This window comes from Bolinopsis microptera, chromosome 9, assembly GCF_026151205.1.
Source record: "Bolinopsis microptera isolate Bmic1 chromosome 9, MBARI_Bmic_1.0, whole genome shotgun sequence".
In the NCBI taxonomy this organism is placed as follows: Eukaryota; Metazoa; Ctenophora; class Tentaculata; order Lobata; family Bolinopsidae; genus Bolinopsis; species Bolinopsis microptera.
Window position 1 is genome coordinate 2,524,232 of NC_087080.1, and position 12,579 is coordinate 2,536,810.

The 12,579-nt window shown below is 38.4% G+C and overlaps 1 protein-coding gene across 1 annotated transcript in view; it reads left to right on the forward strand.

Moving 5' to 3' along the window:
• LOC134820345 (zonadhesin-like) overlaps positions 1-10,679 on the forward strand; it is a 53,402-nt gene extending 42,723 nt beyond the window's left edge. The window contains exons 2-10 of the mRNA XM_063830651.1: positions 5,144-5,203; positions 5,394-5,476; positions 5,924-6,005; positions 6,818-6,948; positions 7,281-7,374; positions 7,780-7,968; positions 8,393-8,947; positions 9,227-9,320; positions 9,539-10,679. Of these exons, the coding sequence (XP_063686721.1) occupies positions 5,152-5,203; positions 5,394-5,476; positions 5,924-6,005; positions 6,818-6,948; positions 7,281-7,374; positions 7,780-7,968; positions 8,393-8,947; positions 9,227-9,320; positions 9,539-9,692 (1,434 nt within the window). The 5' untranslated portion in view covers positions 5,144-5,151 and the 3' untranslated portion in view covers positions 9,693-10,679. The remainder of the gene's footprint in view (positions 1-5,143; positions 5,204-5,393; positions 5,477-5,923; positions 6,006-6,817; positions 6,949-7,280; positions 7,375-7,779; positions 7,969-8,392; positions 8,948-9,226; positions 9,321-9,538) is intronic.
• The last annotated feature ends 1,900 nt before the right edge of the window (positions 10,680-12,579 follow it).

The following is a 12,579-nucleotide window of genomic DNA, read 5'->3' on the forward strand; positions in this document are numbered from 1 at the left end:
TGAACCTGCATTTTAACCTAAGAATAGAAGTACGTACCTTTAAAATGGCAGTGGTACGTACCTTTAAACTGAACCAGAAGGTACAAAAGCCACAATTCAGCAAAATTTTGAAATTCGTGGCGAGTTAAAAATTGTCTGCTGTTCTGAACTTTTTACTCTGATCCAAGATTATTTAACTGCCATGATGCTGGCAGTCTACAGCATTTGCTTAATCACGAGATTACGAAATAAGCTATTAGTTTTATGCAGTATTATACGTTCGTCACCCATATTCCTTTGCTGCTGTGTCGACTTTCACAATATTTTGCCTAATTCAGCAACTTGAAGTTGAGTAGATAAAATACAAAATTAAAAAGTTTCCCATTTATGTACCGCAAGAGGAAAGGTACGGTTCGTACCTTTAGGAAAGGTTGTACCGTACTTACTTTAAGCCGGATACCGTACGTACTTCTCATCTTAGATTTTAACTAACTTCCTGGTATCAATTTTCCGTTCAAAAATATTTTCCTATCGTCATTTTTTGACTTTAGTTTCCGGTACAATGAATTTGAATTCTGTCTTAAAAAAGCTAAAATATTGACAACCACAGTTTGAAAAAGAAGCCCTGTTCAGTTTAGTATTGCTTACGAGGCTCTGATTAAATTTATATGAAATAAGTACTGTCTAATTAATTGATTTAGTCCCTCACCTCGCCCGGGCTGCGAGGTACCAGGGACCTTTCCAACTAATCTTTGTACAGTTTATCACATTTACCCTCAATCTAAATTGTATTGATATTTCAATTATATCCAAATTTGAGATGTGAGTTTTTCCATTTGTACGACGTTTACACACGTCATTGTATGGAGGATCATGGAGGCTCTAATAATTGACTGCTCAAAGAATTCGTCCTGTTCTCCTGAATAACAAGCTTCCTTTTCTCACCATAAAGTTAGTGACTCCTATCAAATAAATGGCGGATCACTTAAAGGTGGATTTTTTACAGGACCCAGTCAGTGTGATGTCCCAGAGTTGACAGTACCCCTCAGGATAACGTCAAGATCTGCTGCATCACACTTTCTTCACCCCCCTCGCTCCCCTGGTACTGTGGCTATATTTAGATATTAAGAAATCTTGGTAAGTGTCATGATCTCTTTATTTGACTTTGTTGTCAGAAGTTGTAAAACCTCTCAATTCAAAATGGGACTGGTGTCTAAAGTTGTACAGCTGCGTTTGAATCACCATGACAAGAAGCCGGATTTAGATATTAATACCGTGCGCAAAAATGGAATCACGTGTCAATATGGGTTGAGTCACGTGACATGGGACCAGTCACGTGAGATAACACGTGTTATCTCCTTCACGGAAACTGTACAAAAACAACAGTACCATAGTCTAGATCCCGGATATCCTGCCGGATCTAATTGGCAAGGAGTCAACAATTTTCACTCTTCTGGTCTGGATTTTGATCCGCTCAATAGATTTCCGATGATGGTACCAATCGACTTGCGGATAGTGGAAGTGTATTAGCGACAGGCGGTAATTTTTAGAAATAATCGAGCTCAGTTAACTGAATCCCATAAGTAGTACAGTGTTTCTGCCTACCTCTAACCAAAAAATACCATAGAATTGCCTCTCCTCACCGCCGCGTGATCTCCTCCACGCTGATTGGCCGCGCGGAGAGCACGTGTTAGCCCAGCTGACCATTGATTGGACGACACGAGGGATTTCGTGTAAAAAGTAGAGAGATCATGCAGTTGACAGGGTAGTTGGGAAGGATGAAGCCTGCTAAGTTACACGATCATCCGCGCTAATTCGCTCTATACGAGGGTAGCTATCTGTTGGTGGATCTGTGAGGCGGCCAGGCAACCTGCCGGCTGGTTAGCTATCTCCTCTCAACCCCCGCTACTACTCTGTCCCCACCTCTCCATCTAACCCTCACTTCAACTCCTCTCTCTTACATACGTTTCAGCTGACACATTTTGACTTGCAACCGTGGAATTGGTATTTTAGATATTCGATTAGTTTGATAGTAATGCTTCTGATATCTATCTTTACCCATCCCTTTGTGAGGTCATGGACTTGATGGTGCCTGCGATCGTATCTCTAATACTGATAGTATCTTGTACTACCGAGTGGTTTACACAATTATCTTGCTGCTATTTTTATCGCGTTGGTTTCTTGCTCGCGTTGCGGTGAATTTTAATTGTTTAATAGTATTTCACTTTTTAAAAGTTCGTGATTCCCAACGTTTCCTATGCTCGGTATTTGATATTATATATTGATTCCCCTCAATGGAAACCAGATAGTTATGCTTTTCCCTTCCACTGAAGCTTTAATAATATAATATTAACATTTTCTCTTGGCTGTCTTTAATGAATATAACTTCAAACTGCCGACTTAACAGCAGTTTTTGGTTTCCTTTAGTCCGGCGGATTCCCTGTTGAAGTATAAATACTCGGCAAGATGAAAAGTTGCTCAGGAAGGTTAATTTCTTTAGGGTAGTACTACATAAGTTTCAAACCTGGATTCTTGTTAATCAGCATCCCTCCAATATTGGGGGTCAGTCCGTAATTCAATCATCACTCTGACGCAATCTCGTAAACCGTTGAAATGCAGTAATCAATATTTCCCGCATATACCGATAATATGTCCCCAAATAAAAAATTATCAGGTCACCCGGCAGCTGATCATTCTCAAAAACATCGTTTCAAATCCGGCCTATGAAATAAACAGGATTTCCTGTAATTATGCACACTAATTATCCGGGATCTGATAGACTTCTTGACCTGCTCACACATTATTATTAAGTCACACACATTTTTGACTCGTCGCGTTTAGATGTTTCTCTTTCATCACCGTGAAGCACTCTAAAGGCTGAATTTCCTGTAGTGATAGAAAAGAGATAGTGCGTGTGTCGCCCCCAGAGTTTGTTCTCTTCTGGACCTTTACATTTCTGTACCGTCACACTCCCTCTCTCTCTCTCTCTCTTTCTCTCACTCCCTCTCTCTCTCTACCTCTCTCCGTAGCACGAGTCGCAGTTCCTACTGGTAAACATGTTACTGTTTGCGACAATAATGTGTTCTATATATAGTTCCATACCTGTGGCTTTTAATCTTCGTAATAGTTGTCCGGATTCATGTGTACTCCAAGTTAAAATCTGACAAATTGTATCCGGCCCGATCTCACCTGTGATTCCTTGGAGAGGTGTGTTTTTTTTTGAGAGGAGTAATTTTAACAAAAGAGGAGATTCAGAACGGAGTATTGTTTTCGTCTATCGATTTTTAGACAGCGCCATTTTAATTTTCACTCCCTGACACAATGTATGGCTTTCAGTTGTAATCGTAAGTTATCACCCATTATCAATGCAAGTTTAATCATTACGGGAATCCGAGGTTGCGGTTTTCATCCTTTCCATGGCTTGGTACAGCGTGCAAGTTGTGACTCTTACAGACAGTAACTATATTCTTCGCAGAATAAATGTTATAGTTGAAAACTGAAAATTTTAAGCTGTGCCATAGTTTTTAAAATTGTCAGTCTCATCAATAAGAAATTGTGGGACCCCTGTGGCCTGTTAAACAAATTGTTCGTGACATTTCACATTAAATCTGTCAAATTTTAAACTTCTGTCAAACACGGATTCAGCTTAAGGTTCATTCAACTCTGTTGCTGGGCAACTTTATCGTGCTTAAAGTTAATTGTGTTAATTGTTGATTTTCTGGCTAACAAATTTCGTATCGTAATTCTATACGATTTGATAAAATTATGAAACTAATCGAATTTTCTAATAAAAAGGAGCGAAGAACTTTCCCCTTTGAACATTGACGTTCATGATAAAATATTAATCGCCCACACTTCACCCACTGTACCAATATGGGTTCCGTTTTATTCACTTATTTTCACACATTAACGGGGCTTTCTTGAACCATTGCTGTACTTTTACCTGCCAGGATTCAGAACGTTATCACTAAAATTAATTTCAAATTACGGCAGATAAATCCCCCAACGTCTGTCATTGGCCGGAACTAGTCACGTGATCAGTAAGATGGCTTCTTACTGGTTGATAGCTGATCTGAGACGGAGTGGCGGGCCGCCGATGATCATCCGGGATTACCTCACAGAATTTGACCCCTTATTTTTTTTCCTAAGAGGTGACCGTTCTCATGGTATCGTTTTTTCTTTCGACATATTACGTAAATTTATCTGTATCGTCCATCTCATATCTCGAACTTCTCAAATATCGGTTCATTTAATTTATCAGACTCAATTTGAATTAGTTCCTTTCTTTAGACAAATTTTTAACGTATGGCGATCGTTTACGCTGTTTGTATGTTGTACTACTACTCATTTGTTCCTATTATATCTGAATGCGTCTGACCTTTAATTTTCGCCCACTAAACATTCCCCCAATATTTTCATTGTTCTGCACTCCGTTATACGAAGTGCTAGAGTATCGCAGGAGGTATTGTTTATTATTATTTTGCCGCTCTTCAACCGTACGACCCACAGGTCACAATTTATTAACCTTTTTTCGTTTCTTTGAAGTCTGAAAATACTGCTAAATTAAGATGAGGTTGACTAGAGGATGGTACACAGCTCAATGATTTCATGCTCCTGTCAATGGAACCCCTACTAAAGGTTACATTTTGAGAGGTCATTATTTGTCTAAAAAGGATGATCTGGTGAAAGGAGCTAAATCATTTGTCCTGGGATGGTCGGAACTGAGCATTGAAGTGCGGTGTCCCGTTTATATCGTCTGTTGTTATATATCTCGTGCATATAGTTTGAATTGTTTAATACTATTTTAGTCTTGAAACGTGATTTCAAGAATACTTAACATTACCGAGCATCAGGTCGCAGGCCTCAATGACCCGTTACGATTATCATCTCATTGTACCCAGTCTTTATCTTTGTTCCGTTACCCATTTTTGTATTTGTGGCGACTGATCTCAATTCTGAGGACGTTGATTTGCGCTGTAATTCAAATTTCAAATACATTCAATTCAATTCCAATCCCGCACAAATACAATTAAGCTCCGTTTGAAGATTGGTTTTTACTTTTTAACATCAGTAATTTGGTCGCTTTTTGGTTGATTTAATTTAATTTTATCATTTGAAATGTGCTAAATGTTTTGTTTACTTTGTTAAATTTTATTTCGTTCAGATTTCAGAATGTTTTGGATAACAATTGTTTTGGCCGTAACACGGCTACTATACGTATCAGGTTGGTAAACTTTTTAGCTTTTCTTTTGTTAAATTTATGAAGAGTTAAAGTTACATCATTCAAATTGTAAATAAGAAAGTTTAATAACTAGTATAATAAAATTTTCCTTCCTTTTTTAACAACACATCAGCCGAGTATACTCTACTCCAATTGTGCCTCGATGCTAAATTCTAATCAACCATAATTTCAGCCCTGGAGTGTTACCACATGAACAAATACGGAGCCAGTAAACTCATTATCTGTAGAGGATACTGTGCTAGCATTTCAGCTGTGGTAAGTCCTTTTTTCACTCGTCTTTTTTACCTTATCAATTCTCCTTGTCGGCTTGTCTGTTCTTTAGATTCTCCTGTCACTCTCTCCCTCTCTCACTACTCCTCCCTGCCCCTTCTTACTTCAACATATCCACCACCACTAATCTAGCTTCAATTGCTCATTGTCTCTGGATGATCTAGACTAAATTAGTCTACTTATAGTCTAATCTAGTCTAATTCGCATATTAACCTACCGAATAGACTCGTTTCAAGCTCAACTCCTTTCAACCGCTCCTCTTCCATTCATGATAAAACTAACGTCATTATTATCATAATCCCAATTTCTGATATAATCGCTGTGGTATCCACAAGGAACTGCAAGCTAGTGATCCATGATCTCCCTCATATTCCCAAGAATTCAGCTAGTGATCGACGATCGTTAGGTCCTAACCCCCTCTCTTTTCATCAGGTAGCAAACAACAACCTGGCGGAAGTTAACTACTGCGTCCCAGAACGACGGTGCTTAGCCGAGCTGGACTCCCGGCAATTAAGTTAGTTCAGTTCAATCTCCTTGTTGTTTTCTGCCCCGTCTACTGCTCAGCTTTAAAATAGATATGAGATATCACAGAATGATCTAGGACAAAAGATATGTGTGTTGTAATATTAGAGGATGGTGTGTTAGGCCGGACGGGAACTGCAACAATTCCAGGTCAGAGCAGGTCTGAGCTGACTGGGTTCCGTGGTCCTGCAGCCGTCTCATGTAGTTGAGCTAATTTAAATCTCCATACTTTACTGTCCAGACTACAGCGTAAAACCACACAATACCAGCCAGATTCACAGCTCCATATTCCACGAGATATCAAGTGCACTAGACCTCTGAAACTTTTCCAGTGTAACTTCGTCACACTTTCAGCATTACAGCTTTATATATATTACATACGTTGAGAGTGCTGATGAATAACAACTTGATAACAGCTCGTTTTAAACCGCGAAATTATGGCAATCATAGGTCTTGCAGTGGCGAGTAATTAGTCAACTAACGATTTTGTTAGCAGTACAATTTGAACACTGGGTGTAACCCTGTGTCCAGTTTTGAGGTAGAATTGTGCTGTAATTCGATCGGTTATGAATATGAGACATGAAAACCCATCTCTATTATGAAATATCAATTTCAAGAACCGTTATCTGTCACTATCCCGGTCATTATATTTAGCATAGTCCAGGGAGAAATAGACGGAGTTTAAGCTCCTGATCTAGCCTAATAGATCTCAATCCTTAGACATTGTACATATCTTTATCAAGTCCAAACTAAGAGTATAAGCTATTTAACACAAAATGTCGTCTAACTAAACTCTTTTTTCAGCTGATATGGGTAGTCTGATATGCAGAGGGTTGATAGAGAGTGCAAACCCAGGGGCCATCACTCGGTGCCGCGCGGCTGTTTGTCAAAGTGACGGATGTAACAACTACAACTTCAGAAGTGATCCTGAAATGGTGAGCTCCATTTTGATAGTTACTTTTGTCCCCCATAATTAGTGCTTGTTACTTTTAATCATACCCAATTATGATTCGTCGCCGTATTCTTCTGATTTCGTGGTAAGAATAAGATAAAGTTTGTATTTAAACTTGTTCCGGCATTATCGTAGTTGTTTCATTTTGGAAGTGTCAAACTTCAGGATTCTATAAAAAGAAATTTTAAAGGATTCAATGAATTTAAGATGCTAATGAGCTTGGTATCGAGAAAGTCTTATTATTCTTCTAAAATATTTGTGTAAAAAATGTCGATAAAATGCAAGTTCGATTTCTGAAACGTGACCTTCCCTCAGAACGATTGCAGTTTACACCAGTGTTCGAATGCTGCGTGCCATAACCCGGAGGAACTTATAACCACAATTGCTCCTCCTATTTCATCTACATATGGTAATTAATACCAATTAAATTAAACTTACCAGTATTAATTAAATTTCACTCACCATTGATTATTTGAGATTACAAATACAGTATTTATCAAACTTTACCCCTTTTTCGTGTGAAGTTCTATAAATGAGGATGATGTAATGCTCATGGCTTCATCCGAGAAGATTTCGTTTTATTGTTCGTCATTGCTTGGTTCTAGATCATGACAAATTTGAAATAACCCGGTATTCATATCATATGGTGACATCAGTAAATTATATAGCATAAATAACAATTTTAGAACTTTAGTCATCCCTATAGTTATAGATGTTACAATTTTATTACCTGATAATGGACTATCTAAACTTTCCGATACAAGACTAAACGCTGTCGTAATGACTTTAACTAATTTTGCAACTCTTATTTCAGCAACTGTCTCCACTCCGCTTAGAACAGATGATCAGAAGATAATTACCGATGAGCCGGCACCATCGACTCTAGGAAGCTCTGATGGTCAGCCGGCCACGGAGAAAGCTAATCCCGAATTTGAAACGACCGGTGCGACCACATCCGGCAACGAAATCACAACTAAAGCTCCTGTTGTCACTTCTGAAGCCAGTAGGTTTCCCTTTCACCTTTACGAATGAGTAATTCATGGTTACAATATAAATCGTTACAAATTTATCGATGATCGTGCAAAGTCTTCTCCTCTCCTTTTAGTGCTCAAAAAATTCAAACGAAAAATGATCCTCGGCCAAAGATGGCTTGGTTAAACTTTTATGGCTTGGTCTGCTAATTTCTGAGTGTCATCTGGTCGAATCCGTGTTTAAAGCTTATGCCATAAGACTTCGCACGATAGTTTCAACGTTTTACGGCTTTTTTTGCCGAGTCTTGAACTTGAAAGACTTTCCTCTTATTACAATAGTGAATAGAATATAGAACGCGCCCATGTATTATGTATCCAAAAACTACAACCAATTTAGCTTGAATACCCCCATGCCTGGCGTTGCAATTAACTGGCTCTCAAACAATGGTATTTCAGAAATCGAGACAGAGAAGCCCTCAACAACAACTGCGCCTAGTACCTCCCCGACTGAGAAACCTGCAACTGACCCTGCAACTGACCCTAAACAACCTACCACCGTCAAGGAAGAAATTCCAGTTCCTAACACAACGATGACTGAAGAGCCCGAGGTAATTACCGAAAAGGAATCCCCGACTACTCCCGAGAATGAGCCGACGACGGCCAAGCCAGAGACCGTGGTGCCGGTTGAAGAAGAGGCTGTAACGGTTGAAGAAGAGGCTGTAACGGTTGAGGAAGAGGCTGTAACGGTTGAGGAAGAGGCTGTAACGGATGAGCCGGCATCTGTAACAGATGCGCCAGAGGACCTTACAGATGAAGAGCCTACTTTGGATGACTTTGGTACCATTACTCGTGGACCACCACTCGTTCCAACCGACTTCAAAGAAACCGGATCTGTGACCAGTTACCCGCCAACCATGGCAGAGGTCACGACTGATGGTGCTAGTACGACCGAGGAGGTTGTTATTGAGTCAACTGACTTTTCAGAAGTGATCACTGTCGATGTTGAATTAGGTTGGTACATGATTTTATATACTACATATTTTGATTGTGTGGTCCATGGTTGAATTGGTGCACGTGGATAAATTAACTTGAGCACAACCTGATGTAATCATTAAATACAGTGATGAAGGATTCAAGTAACTATTGAAATGTTTAAACACATCAATTTCGCTTTAACAAGCCGGTATCTAAGTAGTGGAATTGTCATCAATACTCTAGTTTAACTATGACTAGACTCCCTTAACAAAGTTGATGACGAGTTGCTCATTAACGATTATCCTCGCTTTTCAGGTGCCATTACTGATGATCAAAGCACTACGGATGTCGTGGATATAACGAGGACTCCTTACTTGAGTAGCAAATTCAAAAACTTTATCGGATCCTCGTAAGTGAGATTTATCGCTACACGCTAATTCAGTAAAACTGGTTATTATAAAAATTTGTGATAAAATTGAACATGAAGGATTATTAAACATGTTAAAATGAGCATGAATAATGGTTATCGTGTCCCTTGATTTTAATAAAATTGTCATTTTCCTATTCTACATCCCAAAACAAGGAACGTTTTTTCGATTTGCAAATTTACATTATTCTTCATTCCAGGCAACCCGAAAATGGGTACATATCAAACAATTCTATCGAAGAAGACGTTGAAATCACCAACCGTGACACAGTCAAAAGCTCAGGAATCTCAGGAGTATCCGCTTCTTATCTATCCTTATCTATAATCCTCCTTGCCAGCGCTGTAATCCTGTGAGCACTCCTCACTCACCCCAACAACTCCCACATTCCTTGTCTGGAGAGTGAAATGACGCGTCTGTAATTTATATCACTGATCAGAAGTTTTGAGACCGCTTGGAGACCTTCAAGTTCCGGAGTTAGTGAACCCGAAAACTCTCCGAATTTGATGATTGGAGATGACTTGAGTGTCATCACGACTTGTCGTGACCGTGAAAATGAAGGCGTAATGCTGAAAATCGACCTTTATGGATTGGTCTTCAATTACGACTGGTTTTGAATAAACTCATTATTCGATGATTTGCTGGCTTATCTTAGTTCGAAATTTAGATTTAGTCGAGAACTTCATTTTTACGGCTCAAGCAAGGACGTTACCAAACTATTGTCATAAAATTTTAACTAATTTTATATGTTTATATCATTTACTTATGAAATAATTTTACAAGTAATGCTCAAACCTATGTTTTGAGTCTTGCTTTACATTTTGTACATATCCATAATATTATTCATAATAATATGACAGTCATGATTTTATACATGAGTGGTGATAATAATGATGATTTGACCACCCACAAGTGTGGTTCACATCAATTCAGTTTTCTCATACAATTTTTAAACGTGGCCTGGTCTGGGGATTTAATGCCGTGCAAGGCATTCCGTTATTCTTCCGTCCTAAACTGGGTGCTAAACCTTGAAGTAAAACTTATTTGGATTTTGATATTTTTGTACCCTTAAAAGCATGAAACTTGCTCGACAGCTTGACTAACCCCCATATTTCATCAAGATTGTTGATTTTTTTTTCATACTATTGAATTTTGCAAGATTTTGTATTTAAAACACGGGTACTGTTATTTGCTAAATTAAGCATCGTTTAGTGCTTTCAATGAACTGTATGATTTATGAGTTAAATGTAAATGTACAAGCAAAACTGATAGATGTTTTGCTGACCGACAGTGTTATTGCTGATTAAAGATTCTAAATATTCTATTTTTAGAAAACAACCAAATGTGTTCAATTTTCTTTCGTCGTATGATAATGAGATAGCAAATTTTACGGCTAGTTCAAAAGCGTGCATATTTTGTCCTCTCGGCTCTGACGTATAAGAACACCCCAGTAACTGCTAGGATGTCTCATCTCTGTTCTTGACATCCTGGTGTGGCCCGTAATTACCGGTGATCTTTGCTAAGGCATATTGCTACAGTACTAATTATTTGGCTCGACTTTTGTTACTGTCACTGTTACATCATGGCACTTGTATAATACTGTACAGATACAAGATCTATTGACGAAAACCATGACCAAGCTTCCTTTTGCTCTTTTCCTGAACTTATCAGCTTTAGTAATTTAAGCTGATCTAGTGTTTCCTTCCCGGACGTACGTGACAGAGATACCGTCTGGAGATATGAAGCAATGTCTGGCAGTTACGTACATCTCACGTCAATACAGCTCTCTCCAGAACGTTCGGTAGTTGTGAGGAAGCTGACAAAGGAAGATCAAGATATGATATCTGTTCAGTGTTCACTCTTAACATCTGTCATCGCAACGGGAGACGGGGGAACATGTGAATGTCAACGCGATCTCGACTGCTCAGCGGCTATCGCGCTCTCTAATTTCTATAAATAGTATTTTTCGTTATCTGTGTGAGCTAACCACAATTACGTCAAATCAAAGCGAGCTAAATACAACAGCTGTGATTAAATGAACTGCTAGTACGGGAAAGAGATTAAATTGCACGTCATATCCTGTATTGATAATAATATTGAGAGGAACACGACATGATCCCCGTGGCCGTACAATTACAAACAACAAACAGGAGATGTATTGAGCATTTTGGCCTTTAAGTTACAGTTACACTAGGTCCACTTTGACCGAAAGTGACCAACATTTATATTTTACGGCCTAATTTTACTGGTCTTAAGATTGACAACTTTTATCAACTGATGAATTATAAACTGCAACTTTACATATTACGTAATCGATCACTGAGGGGGGAGGGAGGAGGTTTCTAAATTATTACGGTATTGGGTATAATGTATCATGTATAGTACTAGTAGTGCCATTTTACCACATGTACAATACATAATAGCTATGATTATGTGACATGTGTAAAACTGATTATATATAATATTACGCCATTACTGAGGGGGACTGGGAGGGGGTTACAAATTTTCCAAAAATTGACGCAATATGTGAACGACCCCTTATAATTATATTTATACCGCCTTATTACATTATTACAGTGTAACTGTAACATATAACATTAAGTGTAAATGTAATACAAGTTCACACGAATGAAAATGAAAATTCAGTATGCGTGTCACGTGAACCTACAATCTAGCAGCTAGACCCATTTTTGATTTTAGAGTTTTGTATTGACGTTTGACAATTTGTCAGTAAGTAAGTAAGCCAGGCTTGGTTCATAAAATAAGTGTTCACAAACACACCAATTGAAAATATGGCTGAGTGCCGCCAAGTATTGAGTTACGTGTTTGTGAGTTTGATCAGTAATTTATTTAATTGATTACATAAAATTTAGGTCTTTGTAAAATAAGCTGGGTCAGAATACCAAAAATCCTTCGAGTTAGTAAAGGAGTAAATACAAAATAAATCTGCATTAATCCCAAAATTCGATATAATTTCTAAAATTAAAAATGTCTGGGGTTTCTTTGGTCTTTGGTACAACTTCTTCATGGCAATTTTGTACGGCTTTGGGCTTTGCATGCATGTAATTGCAAGTACAAAGTACTTTTTTCTGCTTTCACCGTCCATTGACCGTGGAAGAAATAAATTTTGACTAGACGCTGTCTAACTCTAAGACAGCGTCTCAAAATTTCTGCTCTATAATATTGAATATGCACAACTCCTTGAGCTTGTCAATGTTTAAACATTTAAACAAATGCTGCACA